The 16416-nt window shown below is 57.0% G+C and overlaps 1 protein-coding gene across 1 annotated transcript in view; it reads right to left on the reverse strand.

Moving 5' to 3' along the window:
- The window catches only part of GABBR1 (gamma-aminobutyric acid type B receptor subunit 1), a 130150-nt gene extending 114058 nt beyond the window's left edge, over nt 1-16092 (reverse strand). The window contains exons 1-2 of the mRNA XM_075323158.1: nt 15925-16092; nt 9362-9550 (exon numbers count right to left, since the gene is read on the reverse strand). Of these exons, the coding sequence (XP_075179273.1) occupies nt 9362-9550; nt 15925-15946 (211 nt within the window). The 5' untranslated portion in view covers nt 15947-16092. The remainder of the gene's footprint in view (nt 1-9361; nt 9551-15924) is intronic.
- Between the last annotated feature and the right edge of the window lie 324 nt (nt 16093-16416).

A 16416-nucleotide genomic window follows, 5' to 3' on the forward strand; every position in this document is an offset into this window, starting at 1 on the left:
ATTCCCCTGCGTCCATGCCCTGGCGACTGAGGAAGTCTGCTTCCCAGTTTTCTACGCCCGGGATGTGAACTGCTGATATGGTGGATGCTCTTTCCTCCACCCACATCAGAATCCGCCTGACTTCCTGGAAGGCTTGCGGACTGCGTGTCCCTCCTTGGTGGTTGATGTATGCCACCGCTGTGGAGTTGTCCGACTGAATTCGGATCTGCTTTCCTTCCAGCCACTGCTGGAAGGCTAATAGGGCAAGATACACTGCTCTGATTACCAGAACATTGATCTGAAGTGTGGACTCCTGCTGAGTCCACGTCCTTTGAGCCCTGTGGTGGAGAAAAACTGCTCCCCACCCTGACAGACTCGCGTCTGTCGTGACCACTGCCCAGGATGGGGGCAGGAATGATCTTCCCTGTGATAATGAGGTGAGAAGAAGCCACCATTGCAGAGAGTCCTTGGCCGCCTGAGAAAGGGAGACTTTCCTGTCTAGGGAAGTTGTCTTCCCGTCCCATTGGCGGAGAATGTCCCATTGAAGTGGACGCAGATGAAACTGCGCGAACGGGACTGCCTCTATTGCTGCCACCATCTTCCCTAGGAAGTGCATGAGGCGCCTTAAGGGGTACGACTGACCCTGAAGGAGAGACTGCACCCCTGTCTGTAGTGACCGCTGCTTGTCCAGCGGAAGCTTCACTATCGCTGAGAGAGTATGAAACTCCATGCCAAGATACGTTAGTGATTGAGTCGGTGCCAGGTTGGACTTTGAAAAGTTGATGATCCACCCGAAAGTCTGGAGAGTCTCCAGCGCAACATTCAGGCTGTGTTGGCATGCCTCTTAAGAGGGTGCTCTGACAAGTAGATCGTCTAAGTAAGGGATCACCGAATGTCCCTGAGAATGCAAGACTGCTACCACTGCCGCCATGACCTTGGTGAAAACCCGTGGGGCTGTCGCCAGACCAAATGGCAGAGCTACGAACTGGAGATGTTCGTCTCCTATCACGAAACGTAGAAAGCGTTGGTGCTCTGTAGCAATCGGCACGTGGAGATAAGCGTCCTTGATGTCTATTGATGCAAGGAAATCTCCTTGAGACATTGAGGCAATGACGGAGCGGAGGGATTCCATCCGGAACCGCCTGGCGTTCACATGCTTGTTGAGCAGCTTTAGGTCCAGAACAGGACGAAACGAGCCGTCCTTTTTTGGAACCACAAAGAGATTGGAGTAAAAACCTTGCCCTTGTTCCTGCAGAGGAACAGGGATCACCACTCCTTCTGCTTTTAGTGAGCACACCGCTTGCAGAAGGGCATCTGCTCGGTCGGGACGTGGGGAGGTTCTGAAGAACCGAGGCGGAGGACGAGAACTGAATTCTATCCTGTACCCGTGAGACAAAATGTCTGTTACCCACCGGTCTTTGACCTGTGGCAGCCAAATGTCGCAAAAGCGGGAGAGCCTGCCACCGACCGAGGATGCGGAGGGATGAGGCCGAAAGTCATGAGGCAGCCGCCTTGGAAGCGGTTCCTCCGGTTGCTTTCTTGGGGCGTGAGTGAGCCCGCCAGGAATCAGAGCTCCTTTGCTCCTTCTGAGTCCCTTTGGACGAGGAGAATTGGGTCTTGCCGGAGCCTCGAAAGGACCGAAACCTCGACTGCCACTTCCTCTGTTGAGGTTTGCTTGATCTGGGCTGGGGTAAGGAAGAGTCCTTACCTTTGGACTGTTTAATGATTTCCGCCAATTGCTCACCAAACAGTCTGTCTCCAGATAATGGCAAGCTGGTTAAACATTTTTTGGAAGCAGAATCCGCTTTCCATTCCTTTAACCACAAGGCTCTGCGCAAGACAACAGAGTTGGCAGACGCAATTGAGGTACGGCTTGTAGAGTCCAGGACAGCGTTGATAGCGTAAGTCGCAAACGCAGACATTTGCGAGGTTAGGGACGCTACTCGCGGCACTGCTGGACATATGATAGAGTCCACCTGTGCCAGGCCAGCTGAAATAGCTTGGAGTGCCCACACGGCCGCGAATGCTGGAGCAAACGACGCGCCGATAGCTTCATAGACAGACTTTAACCAAAGGTCCATCTGTCTGTCATTGGCATCTTTAAGTGAAGCCCCATCTTCCACTGCAACTATGGATCTAGCCGCTAGCCTGGAGATTGGGGGGTCCACCTTTGGACACTGGGTCCAGCGTTTGACCACGTCAGGGGGAAAGGGATAACGTGTATCCTTAAGACGTTTGGAGAAACGCTTATCTGGGTAAGCATGGTGTTTCTGGACTGATTCTCTGAAGTCAGCGTGGTCCAGAAAAGTACTCAGTTTAGGCTTGGGATACCTGAAATGGAACTTCTCCTGCTGTGCCGCTGCCTCCTCTGCAGAAGGGGCAGGGGGAGAAATTTCCAATAGACTATTGATGGCCCCTATAAGGTCATTTACCATGGCGTCACCATCAGGAGTATCCAGATTGAGAGCGGTTTCAGGATTAGACTCCTGATCCCCCTCCTCTGTCTCATCATGTAGAGACTCTTCTCGCTGAGACCCTGATCCGCGTGATGACGTGGAGGGTCTCTCCCAGCGAGCACGCTTAGGCTGCCTGGGACTGTCATCTGAATCAGAGCCGTCAGGCTGAGATGCCTGGGACCCCCTTGAAGCACGGATTAACTCCAACTGAGGGGGACCGGGGAACATTGCCGCAGCAGTGTCCATGGACTGAGGAACTGGTCTGGCCTGCAAGGTCTCTAGGATTTTTGTCATAGTGACAGACATCTTGTCAGCAAAGACTGCAAACTCTGTCCCCGTCACCGGGACAGGGTTCACCGGCGACTCTGCCTGGGCCACTACCACCATAGACTCTGGCTGACGAAGTGGCACAGGGACCGAACATTGCACACAATGGGGGTCATTGTAACCTGCCGGTAGATCAGCCCCACAAGCGGCACAAGCAACGCTCACAGCCTGTGTCTTGGCACCCTTGCGTTTTACAGATGACATGTTGTCGTCTCCTCAGAGCAATTGGGGTATACAGCCAAGAAGCGACCTTACAGTGCAAAATATATATATATATATGGTACAGAGAAAAAAGTACACAAATATAACACTGTGGCACTAGTGGGGGCCAGCACTTAAGTGCTGCTTACCGCCCGCTTAACGCGGGTGTGTGGTCGCCAGAAATCCCTTGTCTGGGTCTCCCAGAGCCTGCGTCCGTTCTCCAGCCAGACTGCATGTAAGAATGGCTGCCGGCGTCTCTGTGGAGGGGGGGCGGGCCCTGGGTGTGCTCAGACAAAAAGCGGGAAACCTGCGTCCCACTGTGCCCAGTGAGAGGGCTGGAGCATGTAAATAAGGCTCCAGCCCTCGGCGCTGATTAATCGTACAGCGTCTCTCCCTTGCCCTGATTGACAGGGTGGGGGCGGGAACGAAGCGGAGCTAGGCCGCAGAAGCCGGGGACTAAATTTATAAGCGACGCCGTCGTAAAAGCACGGTCGTCGCTAAGTCCCCAGCGCACTACAAGTCGCAGCCGCGCCGCCGCCTAGGGGCGGCCGGCGCGGCAGTCCCCAACACATAAAGTCACTCAGGAAAGCTGTAGTGACTGTAACCCCAGCGCGCAGCGCTACTGTCCCCGGCGCACTAGCACACCCAGCAAGTCTGGAGTGTGCGCGGCCTGTACATACGGGGACACAGAGTACCTTAATGTCGCAGGGCCTTGTCCCTGAACGGTACCCAGCTCCGTATCCAGCAGGTTCCATGGGTCTGTGGATGGAGCCCGGCCTCAGGGCTTGGGGGCCGGTAAGATCCCACTTCCTCAGAGCCCCTCAGGGGGATGGGGAAGGAAAACAGCATGTGGGCTCCAGCCTCCGTACCCGCAATGGGTACCTCAACCTTAACAAACACCGCCGACATAAAGTGGGGTGAGAAGGGAGCATGCTGGGGGCCCTAGTATGGGCCCTCTTTTCTTCCATCCGACATAGTCAGCGGCTACTGCTGACTAAACAGTGGAGCTATGCGTGGATGTCTGACCTCCTTCGCACAAAGCAGAAAACTGGTGAGCCAGTGATCCCACTGGGGGTGTATAGCCAGAAGGGGAGGGGCCTTACACTTTTTAGTGTAATGCTTTGTGTGGCCTCCGGAGGCAGTGCTATACACCCCAATCGTCTGGGTCTCCCAATGGAGCGCCGAAGAAACGCTGCTTTTAACAGTCCCTGCAAAGTCTATGAGATGTGTTTTCTGCAGTTTTCACCAATAAAAAAACCCGGTTAGGCGCAGAACTGATCCAGGGTGTATGTCCGACATTAAATGGTGTTGGGGATAGGGGGATTGGAGCAGGCGCGCTATATTTACTGAATCCCCGGCGCGGCTGTACGCTCCGGCGGCTCCTCCACTTCCCCACTCATTATATATTCACTGCTTTCATCTGTGATTGGTTGCAGTCAGACATGCCTCCAGCATCTGACTGCAGCCAATCACAGACCTGGTCTTTGGATCTAGCGTACAGAGTGAGTGAGCCGCGGGTTCAGCAGTGACGTCACTCAGGCTATGTACGGTCACAGGTATCATCAGCTGTGACCGGGAGTCACCTGAGTGACGTGACCGCTGATCGTGCGGCTCATTCATTCTCTGGAGATCACAGCGGGCGGTCCTGTTCTATGGCACTCGCTGCGATCTTCAGATGCAGCAGAGCTGAATCGCCATGGGACCTCGTGTGGATTACGTCGGACCTGCAGCAGTGATTGTGGGGTTAATAAAGTGGAGAAAGAGGCGGCTTTTTGTATTTTATTTCAAATAAAGGATTTTTTTGGTGTTTGGTAATGGAGATGTCTCATAGACCCCTGCCATTACCAATCTAGGGCTTGGCCACATCTATGAGCTGCGATTAACCCCTTATTACCCTGATTGCCACCGTACCAGGGCAATTCGGGAAAGTTGGGTAAAGTGCTGGGATTGTTGCATCTAATGGATGTGACAGTCCTGGGCGGCTGCAGGCTGATATTTTTAGGCTGGGAGGCTCCAGCCTGAGAATACCAGCCCCCAGCTGTGGGCTTTATCTTGACTGAATATCAACATTGAGGGGGGACCACACGTCAGTGTTTTTTTATTTATTTAAATAATTTAAAAAACTGCACGGGGTCCCTCGTATTTTGATACCCAGCCAAAATAAATCCCACAACTGGGGGCTGCAGCCTGTAGCTGTGGGCTTTATCTGTGCTGGCTATCACAATTTGGGGGGACGATACGTAATTATTTTTTTTATTTATTTTTTTACTGTACGATAGACCCACAGACTCCAGTGTGGGCGGAGGGGAGCAGTGAATATGCATGAGGCTAATGAGCAGCACTGGAAGTAGGAGGGAGCAGGTACGGATGATCCTAGAATATATGGGCTCTCCCTGGGCTAGTGGGCGTGACCAGCTGGGCTAGTGGGCGTGACCAGCTGGGCTAGTGGGCGTGACCAGCTGGGCTAGTGGGCGTGACCAGCTGGGCTAGTGGGCTTGGCGATGTTTTCTCTCTTCCACTACAGTCATGCTTCGCCCCCCATGTGATAGGGGCATGTTAAATGACGTCGTACCTGGAGGGAGCCCATACACTCTAGCATCTACCGGAGACTGGTAAATATAGCGCGCTTGCTTTATTTATTTATTTTTACTATCAGAGTGCCATATCCAGGTCAATACCGGCCCGCACAGCACTCGGGTACTCTTGAACCCTTGCTGGTCTTGACATCACAGAAAAAAAAGCGCTGTAAAAATGCCACAAAAACTGCAGAGGACTCCCAGGAGACATCCTGCCACAAGGTCAGGTTTTGGTCAGGAAAAAACGCTGCAAAAACGTCCTGTGTGAACATAGCCTGATAGTGACACAACTGATAAAAAACAAATGGCTGCAGAGCATTGCATTCTCCACTAGAGGGCAGCGAGAAATCACCAAAACTGAGGAGAACAGACTGGAGCCCGGGCCCCGTAGCATTGGTGGAAACTGCAGAAATAGAGGTGAAGGGGCCACATCCCCTCCAAACGCCGCAAGAGACCTGCAGGAACCCCCGGAGCCCAGGGGAGGGACTGCAGATACAGGACTGCCCCCGAAGCCCAGGCGAAGAGCTGCAGATACAGGACTGCCCCCGAAGCCCAGGGGAAGATCTGCAGATACAGGACTGCCCCCGAAGCCCAGGCGAAGAGCTGCAGATACAGGACTGCTCCCGGAGCCCAGGCGAAGAGCTACAGATACAGGACTGCCCCCGGCTCCCAGGAGAGGGACTGCAGATACAGGACTGCCCCTGGAGACCAGGCGAAGTGCTGCAGATACAGGACTGCCCCCGGAGACCAGGCGAAGAGCTGCAGATACAGGACTGCCCCCGGAGCCCAGGCGAAGAGCTACAGATACAGGACTGCCCCCGGCTCCCAGGAGAGGGACTGCAGATACAGGACTGCCCCTGGAGACCAGGCGAAGTGCTGCAGATACAGGACTGCCCCCGGAGACCAGGCGAAGAGCTGCAGATACAGGACTGCCCCCGGAGCCCAGGCGAAGAGCTACAGATACAGGACTGCCCCCGGCTCCCAGGAGAGGGACTGCAGATACAGGACTGCCCCTGGAGACCAGGCGAAGTGCTGCAGATACAGGACTGCCCCCGGAGACCAGGCGAAGAGCTGCAGATACAGGACTGCCCCCGGAGACCAGGCGAAGAGCTGCAGATACAGGACTGCTCCCAGAGCCCAGGGGAAGGACTGCAGATACAGGACTGCCCCCGGCTCCCAGGGGAAGATCTGCAGATACAGGACTGCCCCCGGAGACCAGGGGAAGATCTGCAGATACAGGACTGCCCCCGTCTCCCAGGGGAGTGACTGCAGATACAGGACTGCTCCCAGAGCCCAGGGGAAGGACTGCAGATACAGGACTGCCCCCGGAGCCCAGGGGAGTGACTGCAGATACAGGACTGCTCCCAGAGCCCAGGGGAAGGACTGCAGATACAGGACTGCCCCCGGAGCCCAGGGGAGTGACTGAAGATACAGGACTGCCCCCGGAGCCCAGGCGAAGAGCTGCAGATACAGGACTGCCCCCGGCTCCCAGGGGAGGGACTGCAGATACAGGACTGCCCCCGGCTCCCAGGGGAAGGACTGCAGATACAGGACTGCCCCCGGAGCCCAGGGGAAGATCTGCAGATACAGGACTGCCCCCGGCTCCCAGGGGAAGGACTGCAGATACAGGACTGCTCCCTGCTCCCAGGGGAAGGACTGCAGATACAGGACTGCCCCCGGAGCCCAGGGGAGGGACTGCAGATACAGGACTGCCCCCGGAGCCCAGGGGAGGGACTGCAGATCCAGGACTGGAGATACAGGACTGCCCCCGGCTCCCAGGGGAAGGACTGCAGATACAGGACTGCCCCCGGAGCCCAGGGGAGGGACTGCAGATACAGGACTGCCCCCGGAGCCCAGGGGAAGATCTGCAGATACAGGACTGCTCCCGGCTCCCAGGGGAAGGACTGCAGATACAGGACTGCTCCCTGCTCCCAGGGGAAGATCTGCAGATACAGGACTGCCCCTGGCTCCCAGGGGAGGGACTGCAGATACAGGACTGCTCCCTGCTCCCAGGGGAAGATCTGCAGATACAGGACTGCTCCCGGAGCCCAGGGGAAGATCTGCAGATACAGGACTGCCCCCGGAGCCCAGGGGAAGATCTGCAGATACAGGACTGCTCCCGGCTCCCAGGGGAAGGACTGCAGATACAGGACTGCCCCCGGAGCCCAGGGGAGGGACTGCAGATACAGGACTGCCCCCGGAGCTCAGGGGAAGATCTGCAGATACAGGACTGCAGATACAGGACTGCCCCCGGCTCCCAGGGGAGGGACTGCAGATACAGGACTGCTCCCTGCTCCCAGGGGAAGATCTGCAGATACAGGACTGCCCCTGGCTCCCAGGGGAAGATCTGCAGATACAGGACTGCCCCTGGCTCCCAGGGGAGGGACTGCAGATACAGGACTGCTCCCTGCTCCCAGGGGAAGATCTGCAGATACACGACTGCTCCCGGAGCCCAGGGGAAGATCTGCAGATACAGGACTGCTTCCGGCTCCCAGGGGAAGATCTGCAGATACAGGACTGCTCCCGGCTCCCAGGGGAAGATCTGCAGATACAGGACTGCTCCCGGCTCCCAGGGGAAGATCTGCAGATACAGGTAAGCTCCCGGCTCCCAGGGGAAGATCTGCAGATACAGGTAAGCTCCCGGCTCCCAGGGGAGGGACTGCAGATACAGGACTGCTCCCTGCTCCCAGGGGAAGATCTGCAGATACAGGACTGCCCCCGGCTCCCAGGGGAGGGACTGCAGATACAGGACTGCTCCCGGCTCCCAGGGGAAGATCTGCAGATACAGGACTGCTCCCGGCTCCCAGGGGAAGATCTGCAGATACAGGACTGCCCCCGGCTCCCAGGGGAAGATCTGCAGATACAGGACTGCTCCCGGCTCCCAGGGGAAGATCTGCAGATACAGGTAAGCTCCCGGCTCCCAGGGGAAGATCTGCAGATACAGGTAAGCTCCCGGCTCCCAGGGGAAGATCTGCAGATACAGGACTGCTCCCGGCTCCCAGGGGAAGATCTGCAGATACAGGACTGCTCCCAGGGGAAGATCTGCAGATACAGGACTGCTCCCGGCTCCCAGGGGAAGATCTGCAGATACAGGACTGCCCCCGGCTCCCAGGGGAAGATCTGCAGATACAGGACTGCCCCCGGCTCCCAGGGGAAGATCTGCAGATACAGGACTGCCCCTGGTTTCTTCACTATAGAGGCTGAAAAATGGAGTTTTGGAGGAAACCTGCTGCACATGCAAGAAAACGGCAAAGCTGGAGGTTTTCCTGAATACGAGGTGTAGCGGTGAACGGTTTTACACCCCGCTCCAGTAATGGACGCAGATCCCTCTACAGAGGTCTTTATAGTGAGAAGTATAAGAACAAGATTAATCGAACCCCTTTTTTAATGTGTGGGGGGTGTAAATACTTTTTATAGGCCTCATGTCATAGTTGTCCTTAAAGGAACACGCCAGGCAAACCAGTCGCACAATCACATGACCTGAGGGGCGGAGCATGACTCCAGAACCCTCTTGTGTTTCCTGATTGGCCATGTCATGCTCCGCCCCCAGCGGCCCTGTGACCACATCTTACATGGAGCGCTCCTTTAAGACATTCTTTGACGTTTTAAGGACTAAAGAGCAAATCAGAAGAAAAGTTCTAGTAACGTGGAGCAGATCTCTGCCGCTGTCAGTGACTGGAGCCCGACAGATTAATATTGTCACTGACAGCAGCAGAGGCCGAACAAAGGAAGAGGAAGAAAGTTCCAGAACTTATCATCACGCAATGAACAGACGAACATTAACCCTTCATACTCGCCCCTCACTCCTCGTCCGGGTCTCACCTTGGCAGGTGGGTTTGGGGTGGTCCCACTTCCCAGACTTTGTGCACATGCTATGGCTGGATCCCACCAGTAAGAAGCCGGGGTCACATCTGAATCGCACGCTCGTCCCCTCTATCGGGACTCGTCCCGCCATGTTATGGTCCACGTCTCCGTTCTCCAGCTTCAGGTGCATCCGAGGACAGGTGGGGACTGCGGAGAGAAGAGGAGCCATGAGCGGAGAGAAGAGGAGCCATGAGCAGAGAGAAGAGGAGCCATGAGCAGAGAGAAGAGGAGCCATGGGCGGAGAGAAGAGGAGCCATGAGCGGAGAGGAGAGGAGCCATGAGCGGAGAGGAGAGGAGCCATGAGCGGAGAGGAGAGGAGCCATGAGCGGAGAGGAGAGGAGCCATGAGCGGAGAGGAGCCATGAGCGGAGAGGAGCCATGAGCAGAGAGAAGACGAGCCATGAGGAGAGAGAAGAGGAGCCATGAGGAGAGAGAAGAGGAGCCATGAGCAGAGAGAAGAGGAGCCATGAGCAGAGAGAAGAGGAGCCATGAGGAGAGAGAAGAGGAGCCATGAGGAGAGAGAAGAGGAGCCATGAGGAGAGAGAAGAGGAGCCATGAGCAGAGAGAAGAGGAGCCATGAGCAGAGAGAAGAGGAGCCATGAGGAGAGAGAAGAGGAGCCATGAGGAGAGAGAAGAGGAGCCATGAGCAGAGAGAAGAGGAGCCATGAGCAGAGAGAAGAGGAGCCATGAGCAGAGAGAAGAGGAGCCATGAGCAGAGAGAAGAGGAGCCATGAGCGGAGAGAAGAGGAGCCATGAGCAGAGAGCAGAGGAGCCATGAGCAGAGAGAAGAGGAGCCATGAGCGGAGAGAAGAGGAGCCATGAGCAGAGAGAAGAGGAGCCATGAGCAGAGAGCAGAGGAGCCATGAGCAGAGAGAAGAGGAGCCATGAGCAGAGAGAAGAGGAGCCATGAGCGGAGAGAAGAGGAGCCATGAGCGGAGAGAAGAGGAGCCATGAGCAGAGAGCAGAGGAGCCATGAGCAGAGAGAAGAGGAGCCATGAGCAGAGAGAAGAGGAGCCATGAGCAGAGAGAAGAGGAGCCATGAGCGGAGAGAAGAGGAGCCATGAGCGGAGAGAAGAGGAGCCATGAGCGGAGCGAAGAGGAGCCATGAGCAGAGAGAAGAGGAGCCATGAGCAGAGAGAAGAGGAGCCATGAGCGGAGAGGAGAGGAGCCATGAGCGGAGAGGAGAGGAGCCATGAGCGGAGAGAAGAGGAGCCATGAGCGGAGAGAAGAGGAGCCATGAGCAGAGAGAAGACTAGCCATGAGCAGAGAGAAGAGGAGCCATGAGCAGAGAGAAGAGGAGCCATGAGCAGAGAGAAGAGGAGCCATGAGCAGAGAGAAGAGGAGCCATGAGCAGAGAGAAGACGAGCCATGAGCAGAGAGAAGACGAGCCATGAGCAGAGAGAAGACGAGCCATGAGCAGAGAGAAGACGAGCCATGAGCAGAGAGAAGAGGAGCCATGAGCAGAGAGAAGACGAGCCATGAGCAGAGAGAAGAGGAGGCATGAGCAGAGAGAAGAGGAGCCATGAGCAGAGAGAAGAGGAGCCATGAGCAGAGAGAAGAGGAGCCATGAGCAGAGAGAAGAGGAGCCATGAGCAGAGAGAAGAGGAGCCATGAGCAGAGAGAAGAGGAGCCATGAGCAGAGAGCAGAGGAGCCATGAGCAGAGAGCAGAGGAGCCATGAGCAGAGAGAAGAGGAGCCATGAGCAGAGAGAAGAGGAGGCATGGGCGGAGAGAAGAGGAGCCATGAGCGGAGAGAAGAGGAGCCATGAGCAGAGAGAAGAGGAGCCATGAGCAGAGAGCAGAGGAGCCATATGAGCAGAGAGCAGAGGAGCCATGAGCAGAGAGCAGAGGAGCCATGAGCAGAGAGCAGAGGAGCCATGAGCAGAGAGAAGAGGAGCCATGAGCAGAGAGCAGAGGAGCCATGAGCAGAGAGAAGAGGAGCCATGAGCAGAGAGAAGAGGAGCCATGAGCAGAGAGAAGAGGAGCCATGAGCAGAGAGAAGAGGAGCCATGAGCAGAGAGAAGAGGAGCCATGAGCAGAGAGAAGAGGAGCCATGAGCAGAGAGAAGAGGAGCCATGAGCAGAGAGAAGAGGAGCCATGAGCAGAGAGAAGAGGAGCCATGAGCAGAGAGAAGAGGAGCCATGAGCAGAGAGCAGAGGAGCCATGAGCAGAGAGAAGAGGAGCCATGAGCAGAGAGAAGAGGAGCCATGAGCAGAGAGAAGAGGAGCCATGAGCAGAGAGAAGACGAGCCATGAGCAGAGAGAAGAGGAGCCATGAGCAGAGAGAAGAGGAGCCATGAGCAGAGAGAAGAGGAGCCATGAGCAGAGAGAAGAGGAGCCATGAGCAGAGAGAAGAGGAGCCATGAGCAGAGAGCAGAGGAGCCATGAGCAGAGAGAAGAGGAGCCATGAGCAGAGAGCAGAGGAGCCATGAGCAGAGAGAAGAGGAGCCATGAGCAGAGAGAAGAGGAGCCATGAGCAGAGAGCAGAGGAGCCATGAGCAGAGAGCAGAGGAGCCATGAGCAGAGAGAAGAGGAGCCATGAGCAGAGAGAAGAGGAGCCATGAGCAGAGAGCAGAGGAGCCATGAGCAGAGAGAAGAGGAGCCATGAGCAGAGAGAAGAGGAGCCAATGAGCAGAGAGAAGAGGAGCCATGAGCAGAGAGAAGAGGAGCCATGAGCACTATCATTGGAAAAAGAGCAAGAGGGGCGCAGAAAAGGGGGCCGCAGGAAAAAAAGGGGGCCGCAGGGAAAAAGGGGGCCGCAGCCCAGCAAGGCTCAAATAATTCACTGTAATTTAGGCCGCAGAGCAGTAACTCCCAGCAGACGTCCTCCAGGCCTCCCTCCTGCCTGGACCCTTAGAGGAATTTGTCATACATGGGACTCCCACTCCCCACAATTAGTACAGGGATGGAACGCTTTATATCAGTGTGGTCTGGGATTCAATATGGACAGTGACATCACAAGCCTCCTCATCAGCCAGCAGAGGGAGCCTTCCCCCCCATCCTCCAGCAGAGGGAGTCTTTACCCCCCCCCCATCCTCCAGCAGAGGGCGCCTTCCCCCTCCTCATCCTCCAGCAGAGGGCGCCTTCCACCCCTCATCCTCCAGCAGAGGGCGCCTTCCCCCTCCTCATCCTCCAGCAGAGGGAGCCTTCCCACCCCTCATCCTCCAGCAGAGGGCGCCTTCCCCCCTCATCCTCCAGCAGAGGGAGCCTTCCCACCCCTCATCCTCCAGCAGAGGGCGCCTTCCCCCCTCATCCTCCAGCAGAGGGAGCCTTCCCACCCCTCATCCTCCAGCAGAGGGCGCCTTCCCCCCCCTCATCCTCCAGCAGAGGGAGCCTTCCCACCCCTCATCCTCCAGCAGAGGGAGCCTTCCCACCCCTCATCCTCCAGCAGAGGGCGCCTTCCCCCCTCATCCTCCAGCAGAGGGAGCCTTCCCACCCCTCATCCTCCAGCAGAGGGCGCCTTCCCCCCTCTTCCTCCAGCAGAGGGAGCCTTCCCCCCCTCTTCCTCCAGCAGAGGGAGCCTTCCCCCCTCATCCTCCAGCAGAGGGCGCCTTCCCCCCCTCATCCTCCAGCAGAGGGCGCCTTCCCCCCCTCATCCTCCAGCAGAGGGAGCCTTCCCACCCCTCATCCTCCAGCAGAGGGCGCCTTCCCCCCCTCATCCTCCAGCAGACGGAGCCTTCCCCCCTCATCCTCCAGCAGAGGGCGCCTTCCCCCCCTCATCCTCCAGCAGAGGGCGCCTTCCCCCCCTCATCCTCCAGCAGAGGGCGCCTTCCCCCCTCATCCTCCAGCAGAGGGCGCCTTCCCCCCCTCATCCTCCAGCAGAGGGCGCCTTCCCCCCCTCATCCTCCAGCAGAGGGAGCCTTCCCACCCCTCATCCTCCAGCAGAGGGAGCCTTCCCACCCCTCATCCTCCAGCAGAGGGAGCCTTCCCACCCCTCATCCTCCAGCAGAGGGAGCCTTCCCACCCCTCATCCTCCAGCAGAGGGCGCCTTCCCCCCCTCATCCTCCAGCAGAGGGCGCCTTCCCCCTCCTCATCCTCCAGCAGAGGGCGCCTTCCCCCCCCCCCATGCTCCAGCAGAGGGAGCCTTCCCACCCCTCATCCTCCAGCAGAGGGAGCCTTCCCCCCTCATCCTCCAGCAGAGGGCGCCTTCCCCCCTCATCCTCCAGCAGAGGGAGCCTTCCCACCCCTCATCCTCCAGCAGAGGGAGCCTTCCCACCCCTCATCCTCCAGCAGAGGGAGCCTTCCCCCCTCATCCTCCAGCAGAGGGAGCCTTCCCCCCTCATCCTCCAGCAGAGGGAGCCTTCCCCCCTCATCCTCCAGCAGAGGGCGCCTTCCCCCCTCATCCTCCAGCAGAGGGAGCCTTCCCCCCTCATCCTCCAGCAGAGGGAGCCTTCCCCCCTCATCCTCCAGCAGAGGGAGCCTTCCCCCCTCATCCTCCAGCAGAGGGAGCCTTCCCACCCCTCATCCTCCAGCAGAGGGAGCCTTCCCACCCCTCATCCTCCAGCAGAGGGCGCCTTCCCCCCTCATCCTCCAGCAGAGGGAGCCTTCCCACCCCTCATCCTCCAGCAGAGGGAGCCTTCCCCCCTCATCCTCCAGCAGAGGGAGCCTTCCCCCCTCATCCTCCAGCAGAGGGAGCCTTCCCCCCTCATCCTCCAGCAGAGGGAGCCTTCCCCCCTCATCCTCCAGCAGAGGGAGCCTTCCCCCCTCATCCTCCAGCAGAGGGAGCCTTCCCCCCTCATCCTCCAGCAGAGGGAGCCTTCCCCCCTCATCCTCCAGCAGAGGGCGCCTTCCCCCCTCATCCTCCAGCAGAGGGAGCCTTCCCCCCTCATCCTCCAGCAGAGGGAGCCTTCCCCCCCTCATCCTCCAGCAGGAGTGCCTTCTCCTCATTATAGCTGTAGAGAGAGCCCTGACTGCACAGCCCAAAAGCAATACATTGATCTATAGCGACCAAGCAAGGATTTACAAAAGTGCACAAGAGATTCTTACATTAAAGCCGCGCTGCAGCGTGTGTTTGTGTTGTCAGCGCTGGAGTGGAGCTTTAAATCTAAGCCCCCCGCGCCCGGTCTTACATTCACCCTCCGGCATTTTCCTCCTTTTTCAGCGTCGCTCCGGTCCCACTGCTCCATCTTGTGCCCAGAATTTCTGACTGACGAAGTCAGAGGTTACGTCATAAGCTCCCAATGCAAGTCTATGAGAGGCAGAACAAGGCCAGGATGAGGCTCACATAGACTTGCATTGAGCTGTGACCTCCAGCACGCTCCATGAAACATTGGAGCTGCCGACAGGTCACAAATTGCTGAAGACTGACCGGAGCGATATTGGAAACAGACAGTGGCAGGAGAGTATAAGACCGGGGGCAGGGGACTCAGATTTAAAGCACCACTCCAGCATTCGTTTGTTTTTTATTTCCCCTCTGGAGTGGTGCTTTAAATCTCAGTCCCCTGCCCTCCGTCTTATACTCTCCTTCCAGTGGCTTCATCTTCTCCAGTCGGTCTCCTGTGATTTGTGACCTGCCTGGCAGCTTTAGTAATTTCATGGAGCGCGCTGGATCACAACTCAATGCAAATCTATGAGAGCCTCGTTTCTGGCTCTCATAGAGTTGTACTGAGCTCTTGTAATGTAACTTCTGGAGTGTCAGAAGTTACAGGCACAAGATGATGCCGCAGGACAGGAGCTGCGCTGAAAAACGATGAAGGCGGCGGAGGGGCGAGTATAAGGCCGGGGACAGGGAACTTAGATTTAAAGCAATGGGGAAAAAAAAACAACACTGGAGTGGAGCTTTAACCATTTTGATCAGACTGAATGAAGCCACTGCCACATCACAGTGAACCTCTTCAGTGGTCCTGGTCCTTAATGGTGCGGCACCGTGCACCAAGCACCGTCACAATGGCGGAGTGACCTGGTGCCCCACCACAGTCATGCTGCAAGGCTGAGCCCCTGACTTGAGGCCGCACGACTCCACAGCTCCGCACCACAGCAGCGATGGCCGCCACGACCAAGTGAAGGAAGCTTACTGGGACTATCAGCCGTGAATGACTGTTCAAACCAAGCATTTTGGATGTGCCGAGTCCCTTTAAAATTTCACATTCCACTTGTTCTCGAACACTGACTGACAGCAAAACGGGCAGAACCCTCCTGTAGTCTCCAGCTAATTATAAAACGCCGGGGCTAAATGTGAGGAACGCTGGTCCACGTAAACCACAAAACAGCGGGACCATGTAATATAGCCTGGCTGCAGAGAACATGGGGCGCACATCCAAGCCTTATACAGGAGGCTTCCCCGGCTGGTGCACGGTGGCTTGCGGCGGTGGTTGGTGCCGCACCTTTAAGGTCAGGGAACCGCTGAGATGTAGACGAAACGTGATGCGGCGTCATCCAGTCTGATCAGAACGGCAATTAGGACCCTCATCAGTTTTGGAAATTTCTGCTCAGCAGAACCAGTGTAAGATTTGGTGGTGGGAGAACTGGATCCAAGGACCGGAGAGGTCCCTGGAGGAGCGGGTAACTGGCTACCGATACTCAACTGCAGCGGCTCGGTTTGTCCATATCCGTCCATGTCCCGTCCCGCTGGCACTTTCGTACTTTGGGCCCAGAAATCTCCCGTTCCCCTCGACAAACGAATTCAATCTCATAATCCACGGGGAGATATTCAACCGCTTTTACCTGAGTGAGGGTCAGGCCCGGTAACGTATCCCCCCGTCTCGAGGGGGGTGTATGATACGGCAGCCTGCAACGACAAAGAGGGGACGGCAAAGTATTACATCCCGACACCTCTACCACCCCCCGGTCCACCTTCATTTCCTAACATCCTCTCCCCCCCCCCCCGGTCCTCCTCTACGTCCCGACATCCCTCTCTCCCCCGGTCCTCCTCTACGTCCCGACATCCCTCTCTCCCCCGGTCCTCCTCTACGTCCTGACATCCCTCTCTCCCCCGGTCCTCCTCTACGTCCCGACATCCCTCTCTCCCCGGTCCTCCTCTACGTCCCGACATCTCTCTCTCCCCCGGTCCTCCTCTA

Source organism: Anomaloglossus baeobatrachus, chromosome 9 (assembly GCF_048569485.1).
Source record: "Anomaloglossus baeobatrachus isolate aAnoBae1 chromosome 9, aAnoBae1.hap1, whole genome shotgun sequence".
In the NCBI taxonomy this organism is placed as follows: Eukaryota; Metazoa; Chordata; class Amphibia; order Anura; family Aromobatidae; genus Anomaloglossus; species Anomaloglossus baeobatrachus.